The sequence below is a fragment of the Citrus clementina genome, unplaced genomic scaffold, assembly GCF_000493195.1.
Source record: "Citrus clementina cultivar Clemenules unplaced genomic scaffold, Citrus_clementina_v1.0 scaffold_8, whole genome shotgun sequence".
NCBI lineage: Eukaryota > Viridiplantae > Streptophyta > Magnoliopsida > Sapindales > Rutaceae > Citrus > Citrus x clementina.
The window spans coordinates 8040652-8056125 of record NW_006262022.1 but is presented as its reverse complement, the minus strand read 5'-3'; the positions used below and the strand labels follow the sequence as shown (position 1 = coordinate 8056125).

At 35.5% G+C, this 15474-nt stretch overlaps 1 protein-coding gene across 1 annotated transcript; it reads right to left on the bottom strand.

Moving 5' to 3' along the window:
• Positions 1-12157: 12157 nt before the first annotated feature.
• LOC18033833 (proline-rich protein 4) lies at positions 12158-14652 on the bottom strand. The gene is made up of 2 exons (XM_006423536.2): positions 14373-14652; positions 12158-13951 (listed from the first exon to the last, which is right to left on the bottom strand). The coding sequence occupies exons 1-2, from the start codon at positions 14536-14538 to the stop codon at positions 12414-12416; spliced, it is 1704 nt and encodes a 567-aa protein (XP_006423599.1). The 5' UTR covers positions 14539-14652; the 3' UTR covers positions 12158-12413.
• Positions 14653-15474: the final 822 nt, after the last annotated feature.

Genomic DNA, 15474 nt, shown 5'->3' with positions numbered 1-15474 from the left:
AAATTCAATAAGAGGACGATTTTAATTTTCTTTGTGTGTTTTAATTTGTTTTTCTGTTTGTGTGCTTTAGTTTGTTACCCCGGTGAAGTGGCGGATAACGGTACTCCGTGACAATCAAGTCGGTTACTTCAGTTTCCCATAATAACTGATATTCTGAGGCGAAGGTATGGACAGAAACGAGATTCTAGCGAAGCTTCACAAGCGATTCCCTTCACTTCCTCAGAATGCCCTCCTTACGATCTATAAAGCTCGGTCCGAACGCATGCGATTACTCATGAGGAATAACATACCTGCTGACATCCGTTGGTTAATCGAGGCTAAAGTACGATCGGCAGGTGAGTTACCTCCAAAATTTATTGCATACATGCCTGGTTGTGGTAAAGGAAATTATGCAAGAAAACGACGAGCTCGAAGAATTTCTGTTGCTTGTCATAAGTGTGCCAGAATGAGTTGCAATAAAAACCCATGTTCTTTAGGAATGATGTCTGATAACAGGGAAGATAAGATTCAATTCATTAGGGATGGCTTGAATAAGGAGTCATTGGATGATATCCTTTTGTCTCTTGAAACGCATCCCAGTGGATATGTGCAAGGAGCGATTCTCCAGTTATGGCCATTATTCCAGAAAGAGCATGTACGATATAGTCTCGGGAATCTGACTATAAACGACCCTGTTTGCCAGTTTATAAGAAAACTGGATAGGAAGCCTATCCTCGACCCATAGAGGGCGTTCAAGCCGTTTCTGGACGTAAAACCAGAGGAAGATGTGAGCCACAGTCGCAACTACGTGTAAATATCCTTTTACTTTACTGTTATTTTATTTCATTTCACTGTTGTTTTATTGTTTGCATTATTGTCTTTAATAATTTTATTACTGTTTGCTTTTTCCTTTTTACTGTTTTCTTTTTGACTCGCGAGCCATGTGCTTCATGCGTTATTTGACACTAACATGTTACCTCATTCACAGCTGTGACCCACTATCACCAAGACTCTTAAATGTGATTTCTTTTGTCAAACACTCACAAATTGTTTTTGAGAAATATTCCAATGGCAGCTACTCCCAATAGACAATTCAAGAACATTTGTGTGCTTTCTGGATTTACATATGGCAAACATAAAGAGTTCGTTGAGGCAGCCATAGATCTTGGTCGAAGCGTAGCAGCGAGAAAATTACACTTGGTGTATGGAGGAGGTAATCGAGGGTTATCAAAAATGGTCTCAGAAGCAGCTTTTATCAGAGGAAGTCAAGTGTTAGGCATCATCCCAAGAGTCTTAAAACCTTTGGGCAGTTCGTCTGACTCATCAACTGGAGAAGAGTTAGTCGTCTCAGGTATGCAAGAAAGAATAACTGAAATACTTAATTATGCTGATGCTTTTATTTTCCTTCCAGGAGATCTTGCAACACTAGAGGCACTTATGACACTAGCATCTTGGGCCCATCTAGCACTTATAAACCTCTGTAATCCTTTAGTTTATTGTTGAGTGTTAGAAAATGCATATTTATAAAGGAGAAAACCGTCATTTTACATTTTAAGTCTTACTAACAACCCTTACTTTTATATATTTAACCTTCTTGTGATTTAATTACATGTGTTTTATTTTAATTAAGTATTTTATGTATTTTAGGGGCATTATAGTCATTTCACAATAAAGGAGAGATCAGACGGCAAAACGGACATCACTTTTGAACTCAGGACGGTCGAAAACCTTAGGAGGAGCATAAAAGGAAAAATGGCACTATTCACATGTACGGTACTATTCACGTGTACGGTACTGTATACGTTACTGTTCACGACAATGTTCACATAGACGGATGATGACGTGGCATTGACCGATGATGTGGCATTGACTGATGAGGTGTCACGATCCTGTTGGACTAAAATTCTTATGTACTGTTGATGGTGACGTGGCAGCATATCAGTGGACGAAAAATCTCGCGTACGGTGCATGCATCACACAGGATTATTTTCAACCAAACCGCGTTACTGTTCATCCGGGTCAAACCGCGTTACTGTTCAAAGTCGGGTCAAACCGTGTTACTGTTCATCCGCGTGGTCAAACCGTGGACTGTTGACTGATGACGTGGCGCAATCCTGAGCGTCCAAACTATTTTTAATCCGATGGCCATGATTTACTCCATGTATCTATAAAAAGGGGGCCTCCCCCCCCTAATTGGATATCTCTGAATCCATTTTTGGGATCCATTTTCTGTAATTCCCTCTCCATCTTGTGTTTTCTTCGTATTTTAATAAATTCCCATTTTGCCCGTAGTTCAATTATGAGTGGCTAATTTTCTTTTAAGCTTGGGTTGAAGGTGAAGTCTCAACATGTGTCATGGGCTTTATTGGTAAATTTATTTTCTTTTCCCCTCTAGTTTTTGTGGATGTTTTGACTTCTCGTCGACAAATAATACTAATCTTGTCTAGTACCGCCTTGGTTACACCGGCTCTCTAGTACAAGGTTATTATTATTTGGCACGATAAGCCCTTAGCACCATATTGATTAGAGCGTGGTTCATGAGGTGTGGATTCCCCCCTCATGATTTAATTGGCATTAATACGGATTATTTAGCCCATGATGCATGTTGATACGGATCCAGATACCCAAGTACGTCATTTCAATAGATCTTCGCTTCAATTTATTCTCGTCATTTCAATTCCAATTTCAGAATTTATTATCGCCATTTTAATTTACGTTTTAGCATATTCCAAACCATTTCCACCATAGATCCAACCACCCATTTGCAAAATTAATTCTATACACAATTAAAATCCACCTCCTCGTGGGATCGACACTCGTCACCATTAGTCTATACTACAATAGATTCGTGCGCTTGCGAGTACATTAAAATTTGCACAACATTTATTCTCTTAGATTAATAAGAATGAATTTAGTCTATTGATTTTCTCTCTAAAGCTTTAGAAAATTTCTCTTCAACTAAACACAATATTTTCTTTAACTTGGTATCAGAGCCACTTTATTAATAAGTTATGGCTTCTTTAAGCTCGAATCTTCCAACACATATCTCTTCTGGAACATCCTTTACCTTTACCTTCACCACACCAATCAAACTTGATCGCACAAATTACATGATTTGGAAACAACCAGTACTGTCTTCAATTCGTGGCAATGGTCTTGAGAGCTACATTGATGGATCTAGGCTTTGTCCAGATCAATTTTTTTCCTAATAGATCTGGATTTGATGAAGCTAATGGAGAAGATCAAGAGAATCCAAACTATGCTGCATGGAAACGTCAAGATCAACTTCTACTTAGCTGGATCATGTCTTCAATGAGTCTTGAAATTTTTAGTCTTGTGGTAAGCTCACAAACTTCTTTTGAGCTATGGAAGAATCTGGAAAAACAATTTGGATCTGAATCAATGGCTAAGAAAGTTCACCTTAAAATGCTTCTTAATAATTTGAGAAAAAGATCTTTGTCTATGGCTGAATATTTTACAAAACTCAGAAGTATAATTGATGGTCTTGCTTTGGCTGGAAGTCCTCTAAGCAACACTGATCTAATCACTCATCTTATCATTGGATTAGATCATTCCTATTATCATGTTGTTTACATTGAAGCAAACATGTTGAACATGGATCTAAGTGAAGCTTTTGCTATGTTACTGACGCATAAGGCTGGACTTGAAAATAGTAAGATTATTAACAGTAAAGAAGCTGAAAGCAATTATATGGCACAGTAAAGAAGCTGAAAACAACTATATGGCTAATGTAGCTCAAGCTGGTAACTTTCAAAAGAAAGGTAATGGTAATGCTCAGAATAATTGGAACAAAAATGGAGGTGGTAACTGGAATCAAAATTTTTCTGGTAGATGTGGAGGATATCAAGGTAAAGGTTCAGGAAGAGGTAAATGGAGTGGAAATTTTAGAGGCTTTGCAGGTGGTTTTAATACTGGAGGTGTTAACAGTGGATGATTTGCTGGTAATTTTGATAATGGAAGTACTAATACTGGTGGCTTTGGCAGAGGTGGTTTTGGGAATAATAGAAAGAACTTTACTCAGGGAGGAGTTGTATGTCAAATTTGCTTTAAGTTCAATCATACTGCTGCTGAGTGTAGAGATAGGTTTAACAGAAAAATTGCTCCAAGTTTTCCAGTTCAAGGCTATGCTCCAAACTAGGGACCAAAATAAGCTTATATGGCTACATCTGAGGGAGTTGCTGATCATGGTTGGTATCTTGACAGTAGAGCTACTCACTATCTTACTAACTCAATTCAGAACTTAACTGATGGTAAGATTTATTTTGGCTCAAATTCTTTACTTGTAGGAAATGGTCAAGGACTTCAAATCACACATGTTGGTAATGCATGCTTACATGCTTCCTTTAATTCATTTATTCATCTTCATAATACCCTCTGTGTTCCAAGAATTACCAAAAATCTCATAAGTATTTCTAAACTTCTTTCTGATAGTGACATTATAATTGAATTTTCTAAAGGACAAGGTGAATGGAGCACTGCTAGCTCAAGGGATTGTTAAAGGAGGGCTGTATAAGCTGCTGTCATATGAAGAAACATTTCCCTCTTATGATGCAAAAATCTTCTAACCAAATTCTATGGTGTCAGTCTTGTCTTCTAGTCAACCTTCTGTTGATCATTTGTCTGTGCAAATAAGGTTTGACTTTCCAGTAAGCTTTCATGTTTCAAGTAATGTTTCAGTCAATCTTTTACATAATAGACTTGGTCATCCAAGCAAGTATGTTGTTCAAACTCTCTTGAAAAGTAGTTGTATAAACATTACTTGTAACAATGAGCAAAAGTTTGAGTTCTGTGATGCTTGTCAACTTGGTAAACTATACCAATTTCACTTTTCAGCAAATGAAATCAAATCAAAACATCCTCTAGAATTAATTCATACTTAACTATGGGGACCGGCCTCTGTTCTTTCTATTGAAGGGTATAAGTATTACATTTCCTTTGTTGATGACTACACTAGGTATTGTTGGATATTCGCTCTTGTGCTGAAATCTGATGCCCTAGGTACCTTCAAAAACTTCAAAGCTTTGGTAGAAAAATAATTCAATCTACCTATCAAAGCATTACAATATGACATAGGGGGAGAGTTCAAAGTTTTCACCTCTTCTCTTCATCAAGAAGGCATTCAATTTAGGCATAGCTGCCCTCACACACATCATCAAAATGGTGTGGTTGAGAGGAAGCATAGGCACATTGTTGAAACTGGATTAACTCTTCTTGCTCAAGCTAAAATGCCTATTTCCTTCTAGTGGTAAGCTTTCCACACAACCTCTTATCTCATTAATTGAATGTCAACCACAGTTCTAAATAATCAATCTCATTATCAAAAGTTGTTCCAACAGTCACCAAATTATGATTTTCTTAGAGTCTTTGGCAGTGTATGCTACCATTTTCTCAGACCATATAATCAACACAAACTTGATTTTCATTCTCAAAAGTGTTTGTTTATAGGTTGTAGCCCTCTACATAGAGGGTTATAAGTGTCTGGACAAAACATGAAGGGTGTTTATTGCAATTCATATTACCTTTAATGAAAATGAGTTTCCTTATTCTAATTCTTCATCAGAGTTAGTACAAATCTTTTCTCCTTCATTCTGCATTCTTCATGACAGTAGCTCAACATAGCAACCTCTGATACCACTATTTGTTCCAGTAGTGCCACCAACTCCAAACTCCTATTCCTTACCACAAATCAACACCCCTCCTTCACCATTCTCTTCTCATACATTTACCCAAAATTCATCAGTATCACCTTCTCAACCAGCTTTACCAATAGTTCCTACGCATCTAATGGTTACAAGAGCCAAACCAGGAATTTTCAAACCCAAAACTTATCTTACAGCCACTCAAGATATCGAACCAACCAGTGTCAAAGCAGCCTTAACTGATCAGAAATGGTATATGGCAATGACAGAAGAGTTTCATGCTTTAAAGAAAAACGAAACATGGACTCCGGTGCCAGCTAAATTAGCCACCAAAATTGTTGGAAATAAATGGGCATTTAGAGTGAAGTATAATCCAAATGCAAGTATCTCCAAGTATAAGATAAGATTAGTTGCAAAAGGATTTCATCAAACTTATGGTGTGGATTTTTTTGAGACTTTCAGCCCTGTTGTAAAACCCTGTACCATTAGAATCATTCTAAGCCTTGCAGTGATGAATAATTGGACAATGAGGCAACTAGATGTCAACAATGTTAGCAAGAATGCATGTATTTAAATTTGTTATTTTAGCTAATTGGCAAATTGTAAGAGAAGCTTACATTTAGGAGGAGTAATTTGTGGAATCATTCTTTAAATACATGTAAGGTTTGTCATCATCAAAAAGGGGGAGATTATTAGCATATATGTATCCATAATATTGATTTTGATGATAGCAAACAATATTAAGAATGATTAAGGTTTTAAAAGCTCAAATTATTTTTCATACATTTTAAAAAATCATTATTTTGATAATATAAGGTTTTATATTTAATGGAAAAATGATTTTATGAAATTATTTATTTTTCAAGTTTATGGTTTAATTGAAAGAGTTTTGAAAACTTTGAAATCAACAAGTATTGCTTGAAATTTTGGAGAAGGATTTATTTGAAAAGTATTCATAGCATTTTGAGTTATATCATAATTTCAGAAAGTTTTGGGAATAGTAAGCATTATTTAGAAATTCTGAAATTGGACTTATTTGCTAAATGTATAACGTTTTGGGCCATAGTACAGTTATATAACGTTTTGGGGTCAAACTGTTATTTTATAAAATAGTTCACTGTAGCAATTACTGTATAAAATGGCGATCTGACATCTTGATAACTGCTCACCGACATCTAACAGAATTGAAGATTAGCTTCTGGACACTAATGACGATCCGACATATAGATAACGGTTAACCGACATTGCACAAAATTGAAAGATTAGCCTCTGGACACTAACAGCGATCTGACAATTTGAAAATTCGGCCCAACAGTCATATTGACCAGTCAAACGGCGATCCGATATCTAGTTAACGACGATCCGACAGTGAGCAGAAAGTCAATAACGGTTAGTTTTAAGCTCCAACTATAAATAAGTTCAATCCAATTCAAACAAGAAGAATTCCAACGATCATCATTGAACAAAATATTGAGAATACAACTTTTATTGAGCTTTAAATCATTGTATTCATCTCATTCATTCACACATTGAGCTTTCATTTGTGATCAAACACATTATGTGAGAGAAATTCATTTGTAATCTTTTTTTGTAAAATCAAGTTAAAAGATTGTAAGTGTTGTGATACACTTAGGTTAAGAGATTGGGGATAATCTCTTGTTGTGAAGGTCCATTGACACCTTGAAATTCAATTGTAAGCATTTGAAGCCTTGGAGGCTTGCTTAGTGAAATCCTCAAGCCCGGTGAGCTTGGAGGCGTGGACGTAGGCGGAGATTGCCGAACCACGTAAAAATCATTGTGTTTGCTCTCTCTTCCCTTACTCCTTTATTATTGTGCTTTATTGAATTTATTGTTTTTGATTCCATTAAGGCATTAGATTAAATTGTTGTGTGATTTGCTTAACTTAATTTTTAAAATCCCAATTCACCCCCTCTTGGGTTGTGTTGGTCTATAATTACTAATGCTATTGGTGTCAATGTGCAAGTGTACACAATAAGTAATAAAGTGATGAGTATTCAAGATCGTCTCCACAGGGATTGATGTTAATAAATTTGCTACAGCAATCTTAACAGTGCAGATTTTGTGTCTAAATTAAGATAAACAATTGATGAAACTAATTTACTAATTAAAATAAAAACAGAATAATAAAATGCAACAAAGTAGATTATCACGTCAAACTCAAGGATAAAAATAATGAGAATATAGAGTAGTTGAGTGAATAAACTCTCTTAATGGTCTTGACTATTTTTCTAATGTTTGGCTCGGTTGCTACAGCATTTGCTACAGCACTGGGCAGAATTCTTATGTATCCTCAGTCGTCGCATGTTGGATATCTTATATCTATATGCAACCTAACAGTGATCAGTTGTTATGCCAACATAAGATATAGCATTACACGCTTAGGTTCTACTTACCCTACAAGGTGAATCCTTATGTCTAGTTCATCACTAATCTTAAATCAAGCATGGCCCTTTTAGGACTCAAGTAAAACTCAATCCGGGAAACTCAATTTAAGATCAAGTATTGTTCTGATATGTTCCACTAAGATATGCCCTTTTGCGGCTCTTCATTAACTAGTATCATTAAATGAGTGATCAACCAAAATAATGAATAAAATAAATACTATCAACACAAACTGCTACAGCAAGCATGCAGCAACACATATTTCCAGTCAATAAACCATCAAGATTGTTTATCACTCAATCACAAATAAATTTAGTTCATGGTTTGTAAAAGAAAAATAAAGAACAAAGTTTTAGCCATGAAACACATCCCCATGAATAAATAGAAAACGCGAAAATAAAAGAAGGATAAGAAGGATTGAACTCTCAATTGATCTATGCAATTTTTCCTCTTGTGTAGCCTCCAATCTCTCTCTTAAATCTTGTTTTTCTTTTGTTTCTTTGTGTTTTTCTCCTTTGGGTGACGATTCTCTCTAATTCTTATGATGTGCTCTTCTTTTATAGTTGAAAATTAGAATAAACAAAAGCGTAGGTCGCGCATAAGTCAGATTAGGAAATTGTAAATCGCAATTCTGCAAGTATCCCGCGTGGAATTTTCTCTGTCGTTGTTCCAGGATTGCTACAGCAACGGGTACAGCAACTGCACTTTTTCAGATTTGTTTAAATTCTTTTATAGCCATGTTCTTCCTCCTTTTTGCCAGCCTATTGCATCAACATTCCTTCCATGAATTATAAGCTTCTGGAAACCTACAATTATGCACACAATTTGAGCACGAATTCCTTTAAATCAAGCAAAACTTATTAAGATTAAACTAAAATGAATGTTTATGCAAAATGTAACAAAAATGCAATAAAAACACATCATTTACTCTCTAAGTGATCTTGATTTAAGTCTAGAATTGCCATAATAACTCTCATTTCATAGAGTTATTAGGTTGCATAACTAGAATTTCAAAGAATGCATAATTGAGTGCTAAATGAAGATGTATTCATGCATGAACCTGATGGATTTATTGATCCTCAACATCCAACCTATGTCTGCAAATTAAATAAAGTCTTATATAGTCTTAAGCAAGCCCCTCGAGCATGGTATGACAGATTGAAAGATGCTTTGTTACAGTGGGATTTTCAAACTTCTCGATCAGATACCTCATTGTTTCTTAAGCATACTGGTTCAAACATTTTAGTCATCTTCATTTATGTAGATGACATCTTAGTTACTTGCTCTAGTAATGCATAGATAGAGAAAATTATTACACTTCTTGGCTCTGAGTTTGCTCTTAAGGATCTAGGTGACTTCAACTACTTTCTCGGATTAAAAGTTACTCCATCTAGTGCTGGTTTACATCTCTCTCAAACAAAATATGTTAGAGATATCTTAAAGAAGGCTCACATGCTTGACATTAAAGGTTGTAATACACCAGTGAGTGTTGCAGATAAATTGTATAAAGACAAGGGTAATTTGTTTCAAAATCTTTCTCTTTACAGAAGTGTTGTTGGATCCCTTCAGTATGTAATATTGACAAGGCCTGATATAGATGGCGAGAAAGATATAACAAACTTTAAGAACTAATTTGCCTATATAACTAATTGCTGACGTGGTCAATGACTCAGCAAACTTGCTGACTCAGCTGCTGACACAGTATTCAGAATTCATTCTTAACATGCCCCCTTAAAGTCAAGGTCTTGGACAGACATTGAGCTTATCTCTCATATAAGTAAAGTGATCAAAACAAAGTGGCTTAGTAAGTACATCTGCCAATTGATTAAAGCTTGACCCATGTTCAACAACAAGTTCCTTCTTGGCAATGTGTTCTCTCACAAAATGAGGATCCAATTCAATGTGCGTGGTTCATGAATGATATTTTGGGTTGCTTGCCAGAGCCTTTGCACTTTTATTATCATAGTACAGAACAGGTGTGTTACTGAGCTGCACTCTGAGTTCTTGCAACAGATATGAAATCCATAGAACTTCTGAAGTTGTCAAGGCTAAGGCCCTGTATTCTGACTCAGCTGATGATCTAGAAACAACATTTTGCATCTTTGATGACTAGGAGACAAGATTGGGTCCAAGAAATATGCAGTAGCCTCCAATAGACCTTCTGTCATCAGGATTAGAGCCCCAATCTGCATTTGAAAAGGCTATCAAAGAAAGAGATCTTGAGTTGTAAAATTGAATTCCATAAGTGGTTGTACATTGAAGATACCTAAGAACTCTCTTGCAGGCCTGCCAATGAAGTACAATAGGAGCAACCAAGAATTGGCTTAACTTATTGTATAAAGACAAGGGTAATTTTTTTGAAAATCCTTCTCTTTACAGAAGTGTTGTTGGATCCATTCAATATGTAACCTTAACAAGGCCTAATATAGCCTTTACTGTGAATAAGTTAAGCCAATTATTAGTTGCTCCTACTATACTTCACCGGCAGGCCTCCAAGAGAGTTCTTAAGTATCCTCAATGTACAACCACTTATGGGATTCAATATTTATATATCATAACAAATTCAAGAGAAAAAAAAAATCAACTCAAGACATTTTCATGCAACTAGATGTATCGTAATCACTTTTAAGAGAGGTTTTCTAAACGTATTTTGAGCTAAGAATTATCACATAATAATATCTTTCTTGACTAATATGGGTGAATTAATTGGATATTTCTCCCATATTAAGTGAGGGTAGAAATCTACCTTATGTTATAATAGATCTAATATAGTTTAGATAGATTTCGAATCATTAATAATTTTTTTATAATATACATATTAGTGTTCTAGGACAAAAAAAAAAATTACGACAATCCTAAATATATATTTAAACGTGTTAATATCCACTTGAACTTTTTAAAAAATAAAAAGTATCCTCCAATCAAATCAAGAAATATTAAAAGTGCAAGTAGCCACTACGAGTTTCTAATAATATCTCAAAATCATCTTAAATTATACTTTTATATAAACTAATAGTAACTCCTTTAGCTACCGTTAAAGAATATAAGTTAAGATACTATTTTTCTCTTAGATTCATTTAAGAATGTAAAATAATATTTTACAAGGCTTCAAGGGGAAAATTGTTTTTGATCTTAAACTATTTAATAATGGCTAATACAGTTAATAAAAAAGTGGTTGGTTGATATGCAAAGCTAAATCTTGATGTGGATCTAAGATTGTATTAGAAACTTGGGTAGATATTAGCACTTTCAATATTCTTAGGTGGTTGGAGGATAATATTTCTATAAAGAAACAAAACAAAATTGCAAATTAGGGTGGAGATATTTCCACCTCATTATTTTTGTAAACATGTAATTTTATGCTTTATGATCTAATATGTTTTATATAAAAATTTAATAATTTTCAATTTCCCACATGTCATGAGTACATTTTCTTAGTTTAGTTGAATATTAATAATCACACTAATAAAGTAGTATTTATATATAAATCATCTAAAAACAACAAATTTTTTATTAAAAATTATTAAAGTTATAATAATTTTTTGGTAATTTGATACATTTACTTTATGATGTATAGTAGTCATATTAAATTTTTGTTAAAAACAACTTTGGTAGTCCAATATAATAAAATAAACAGTCACAAAAAAAAAGTAAATGAAGTTGAATTTAATTGATTAATATTTCAAATTTATTCTTTATTCTTTATTTTTTTAAAAATACTTTGAACTTTTTATAATAATTTTCTAAAAGTGAAGTGGATTTATAAAACTTGTGGGATGGAAACATCACCATTTAAAATGTAAATGCTTTTTAGTTATTGTAAAATATAAGAGAGTTCCCCGTGTCTTAGAAAATTATATTTTCGGTAAGTTTTTGTATCTTTTTTACGTATATTCGTTTTTGTGAGCAATATTTGATACAAAAATGTGTGTGTGCGTGTGTGTGTGTATAAAAAATAATGCGAAGATTTCACACTTCATGCACGTATACACTTGCATATTTGATTAAGTGCTTTTAAAGAGGTAATTGAACAGACCCAAAAGGTCAAGTAGGCAGGCTATAGAAGGGAATGATCATATAGATAGATAGATAGATAAATAGATTGTAAATGACTGAAATTGAGTCTATAATATTATCAATGGAAAATTTACAATCACTTAAAAACAACACACTACAAATATTTCATCCCGCGCGTTTATAGGCAACTGGAAAAAAAAAACATAAATTCATCATTCACCCTTCTCAATTTCAGTGCTCAAACATCACACAACCACCAATAATGAAAACAATAATAGTGATCATACATTCTACTTACACTGGAGTAAATAATATTAATATGATACTGCAATTAATTATTAATTAATATATAGCTTAAGGATGAGAAGGAAATAGAGGAAATAGTGGAGGTAAAGGTCGCCATTTTCCAAACTTGGGGTGGTCGTTGTACTTTGGAGGAATCTTGGGGAGTGGAGGAAGCTTTGGGAAAGGTGGGCATGGCTTCTTGGGGAATGGTGGGATCTTTAGAAGTGGCGGCAGTGGCTTAAAGATTGGTGGCTTTGGTTTGTAGATAGGTATTGATGGTGGAAGCACTTTTGGGATTGGCGGTTTTGGTTTGTAAATCGGAACTAGTGGTGGAAGTACTTTTGGGATTGGAGGTTTTGGTTTAAAGATGGGAATTGGTGGGGGAAGCACTTTTGGGATTGGGGGTTTTGGTTTGTAGATGGGAATCGGTGGAAGCACCTTCGGGATTGGGGGTTTTGGTTTGTAGATGGGAATTGGTGGTGGAAGCACCTTTGGGATTGGGGGTTTTGGTTTGTAGATGGGAATCGGTGGAAGCACCTTCGGGATTGGGGGTTTTGGTTTGTAGATGGGAATTGGTGGAAGCAATTTCGGGATTGGGGGTTTTGGTTTGTAGATGGGAACTGGTGGTGGAAGCACCTTCGGGATTGGGGGTTTTGGCTTGTAAATGGGAATTGGTGGAAGCACTTTCGGGATTGGGGGTTTTGGTTTGTAGATGGGAATTGGTGGAAGCAATTTCGGGATTGGAGGTTTTGGTTTGTAGATGGGAACTGGTGGTGGAAGCACCTTTGGGATTGGGGGTTTTGGTTTGTAGATGGGAATTGGTGGAAGCACCTTCGGGATTGGGGATTTTGGTTTGTAGATGGGAATTGGTGGTGGAAGCACTTTCGGGATTGGGGGTTTTGGTTTGTAGATGGGAATTGGTGGAAGCAACTTCGGGATTGGGGGTTTTGGTTTGTAGATGGGAATTGGTGGTGGAAGCACTTTCGGGATTGGGGGTTTTGGTTTGTAGATGGGAATTGGTGGTGGAAGTACCTTCGGGATTGGGGGTTTTGGTTTGTAAATAGGGATTGGTGGTGGAATCACCTTTGGAATTGGTGGTTTTGGTTTATAAAAGGGAACTGGTGGTATTTTTGGAATGGGAGGAAGTGGCTTTTTGAACTTTGGAATTGGAGGGAGTGGCTTCTTGAATTTAGGAGGGAAGCTCTTGGGAGGAAATGGGAAAGGATGATGGCCAAAGCTTTTCAAATGAGGAAGTTTAAACTTAGGGTGTGACCATTTGGGCAGTGGTGGGTACTTAAAATGAGGCCAAAAAAATGCCGAAGCACAAGTTACGGGAGAGAATTTCAGCTTCTTTGCCAACCCAAATGTGTGCTTTCCATTGATTTTTGTCTTCAAAACAATCTTTGAAGACTCTAAGCCATCATAAGCAGGACATGGAGTGGCTGATGAACTGTGAAGTTGTGCATAACATTCTTCCTTGAGCTTTCCATCTTCAACAATTTCTTCAGGAAGTGATACCTTAAACTTACCTTCTTCATCGAGCTCACCGGTCCCTCTTGTTTTAAACTCTCCATTTTTCGACTTACAGTCTATTGTCACTCGAAGTCCTGTTAAAAGTAAAATATGTTTGTGAATAACTAGTAAAATAGTTAAATTATTAAACCTAAAAGCTTAAATTGGTAGGTAAAAGCGCAATAGGGACAAATTTTAACAGATTCCTCATATGGACAAATTTTAAAATTCATTATAAAAATTGTCCTTACAAAGATAGATCGAATGCATGCATGCACGTCGTTGCTTTGCTGACAGGATCGCTTCGAATTCTCAACTTAACAAGTAAAAGAACTTGAGAAAATTTAAAAAATGGCTTAGATTTGAATGGAAATAGTAACTCCCATGTCCAAACAAAAGAAGAAACTTTAGGACTCCAAAATTGTCGCTTGCCATGCAAATTAATTAATACTAGCAATGCATGGCTATAAGTACAGTTTCTGCCTTTGTATATGATACAAATAAAAATTAACGAACCCGAAAATGCCTGGCTTGTCTTGAAGTTACTTAGCGCACAATCTGCACATTCTCCCGTTCCAACTACCTCAACCGCCTTGTCCTTGGCATGACAAAGACTCACAGCAAATAGTAATGGCACCAAGAAGCACACCAGTACTCCTCGGGAACCGGGGAGGATCCGCATTGGGAACCGTGCTCGCGGAGCCGGCTACCCGATAAAGAGTACAAGAAAAATCAATCAAGAAAAGCACAAAATTAGACAACTTATTAATATAAATAATGATATTGCATGAGTGAGCTCATTTGCTTTGCTTCACTATATATAATGATCTCGAGGAAGTGATCCTTAGGCCTCGCCGACACCGCACTAAAATGCTTCACATGAGAATTGGGACCACGTCAAAGTAGATTTTTTTTTTTTTTTGGGGGGGTTAATTTTGGAGAGGTTGGTGTAACGTGCACACCGGCACATCATCTTCATTGAATAAATTCTCAACTACACACACAGCTTTATAAACATTTCTTTATATGTGATCGATCTTTATCGGCTTAAACCTACTTACGATCTTTATCTGCTTAAACCTACTTCCCTTGCCATCATAAATACTTTGCCTTTTGGTAATGTCAATCTATACAGAGGTGTATGTTATTTGAGTCATGGGTCCGGTACGGTTAAGAGTTGAAAAGAGAGAAATGCGCGTGCATGATTAATTTGAGGCGTTTAACAATTTCACGTGAATCAACTGCATGTGTTTTATCAATTAGGGTATTTATTAATTTATTGTACGACGTCAACTGTTAACTACATGATTGGTATTTGTTGTGCCTTAATGAGTAGCTCTTAGAACAGATGGGTATATAACTACAAAATCATATATATATATATATATATATATATATATTGTTCCCTGTAGTAGTGCGTACGGTTAAAGAAAACCATCACGTGCAAATGTCTGTATGTTTTAAAATAATGATACTTAACTCATTAGAGGGGTACTTACTATTATTATGACACGTATCATTTTATCATGCGTCAATTTTTAATTAATGTTAGAAAATTAGGTGAATATACTCCTCTCTGGCATCGCAACAAAGTATAATCTTATTGTGAGTGATGATG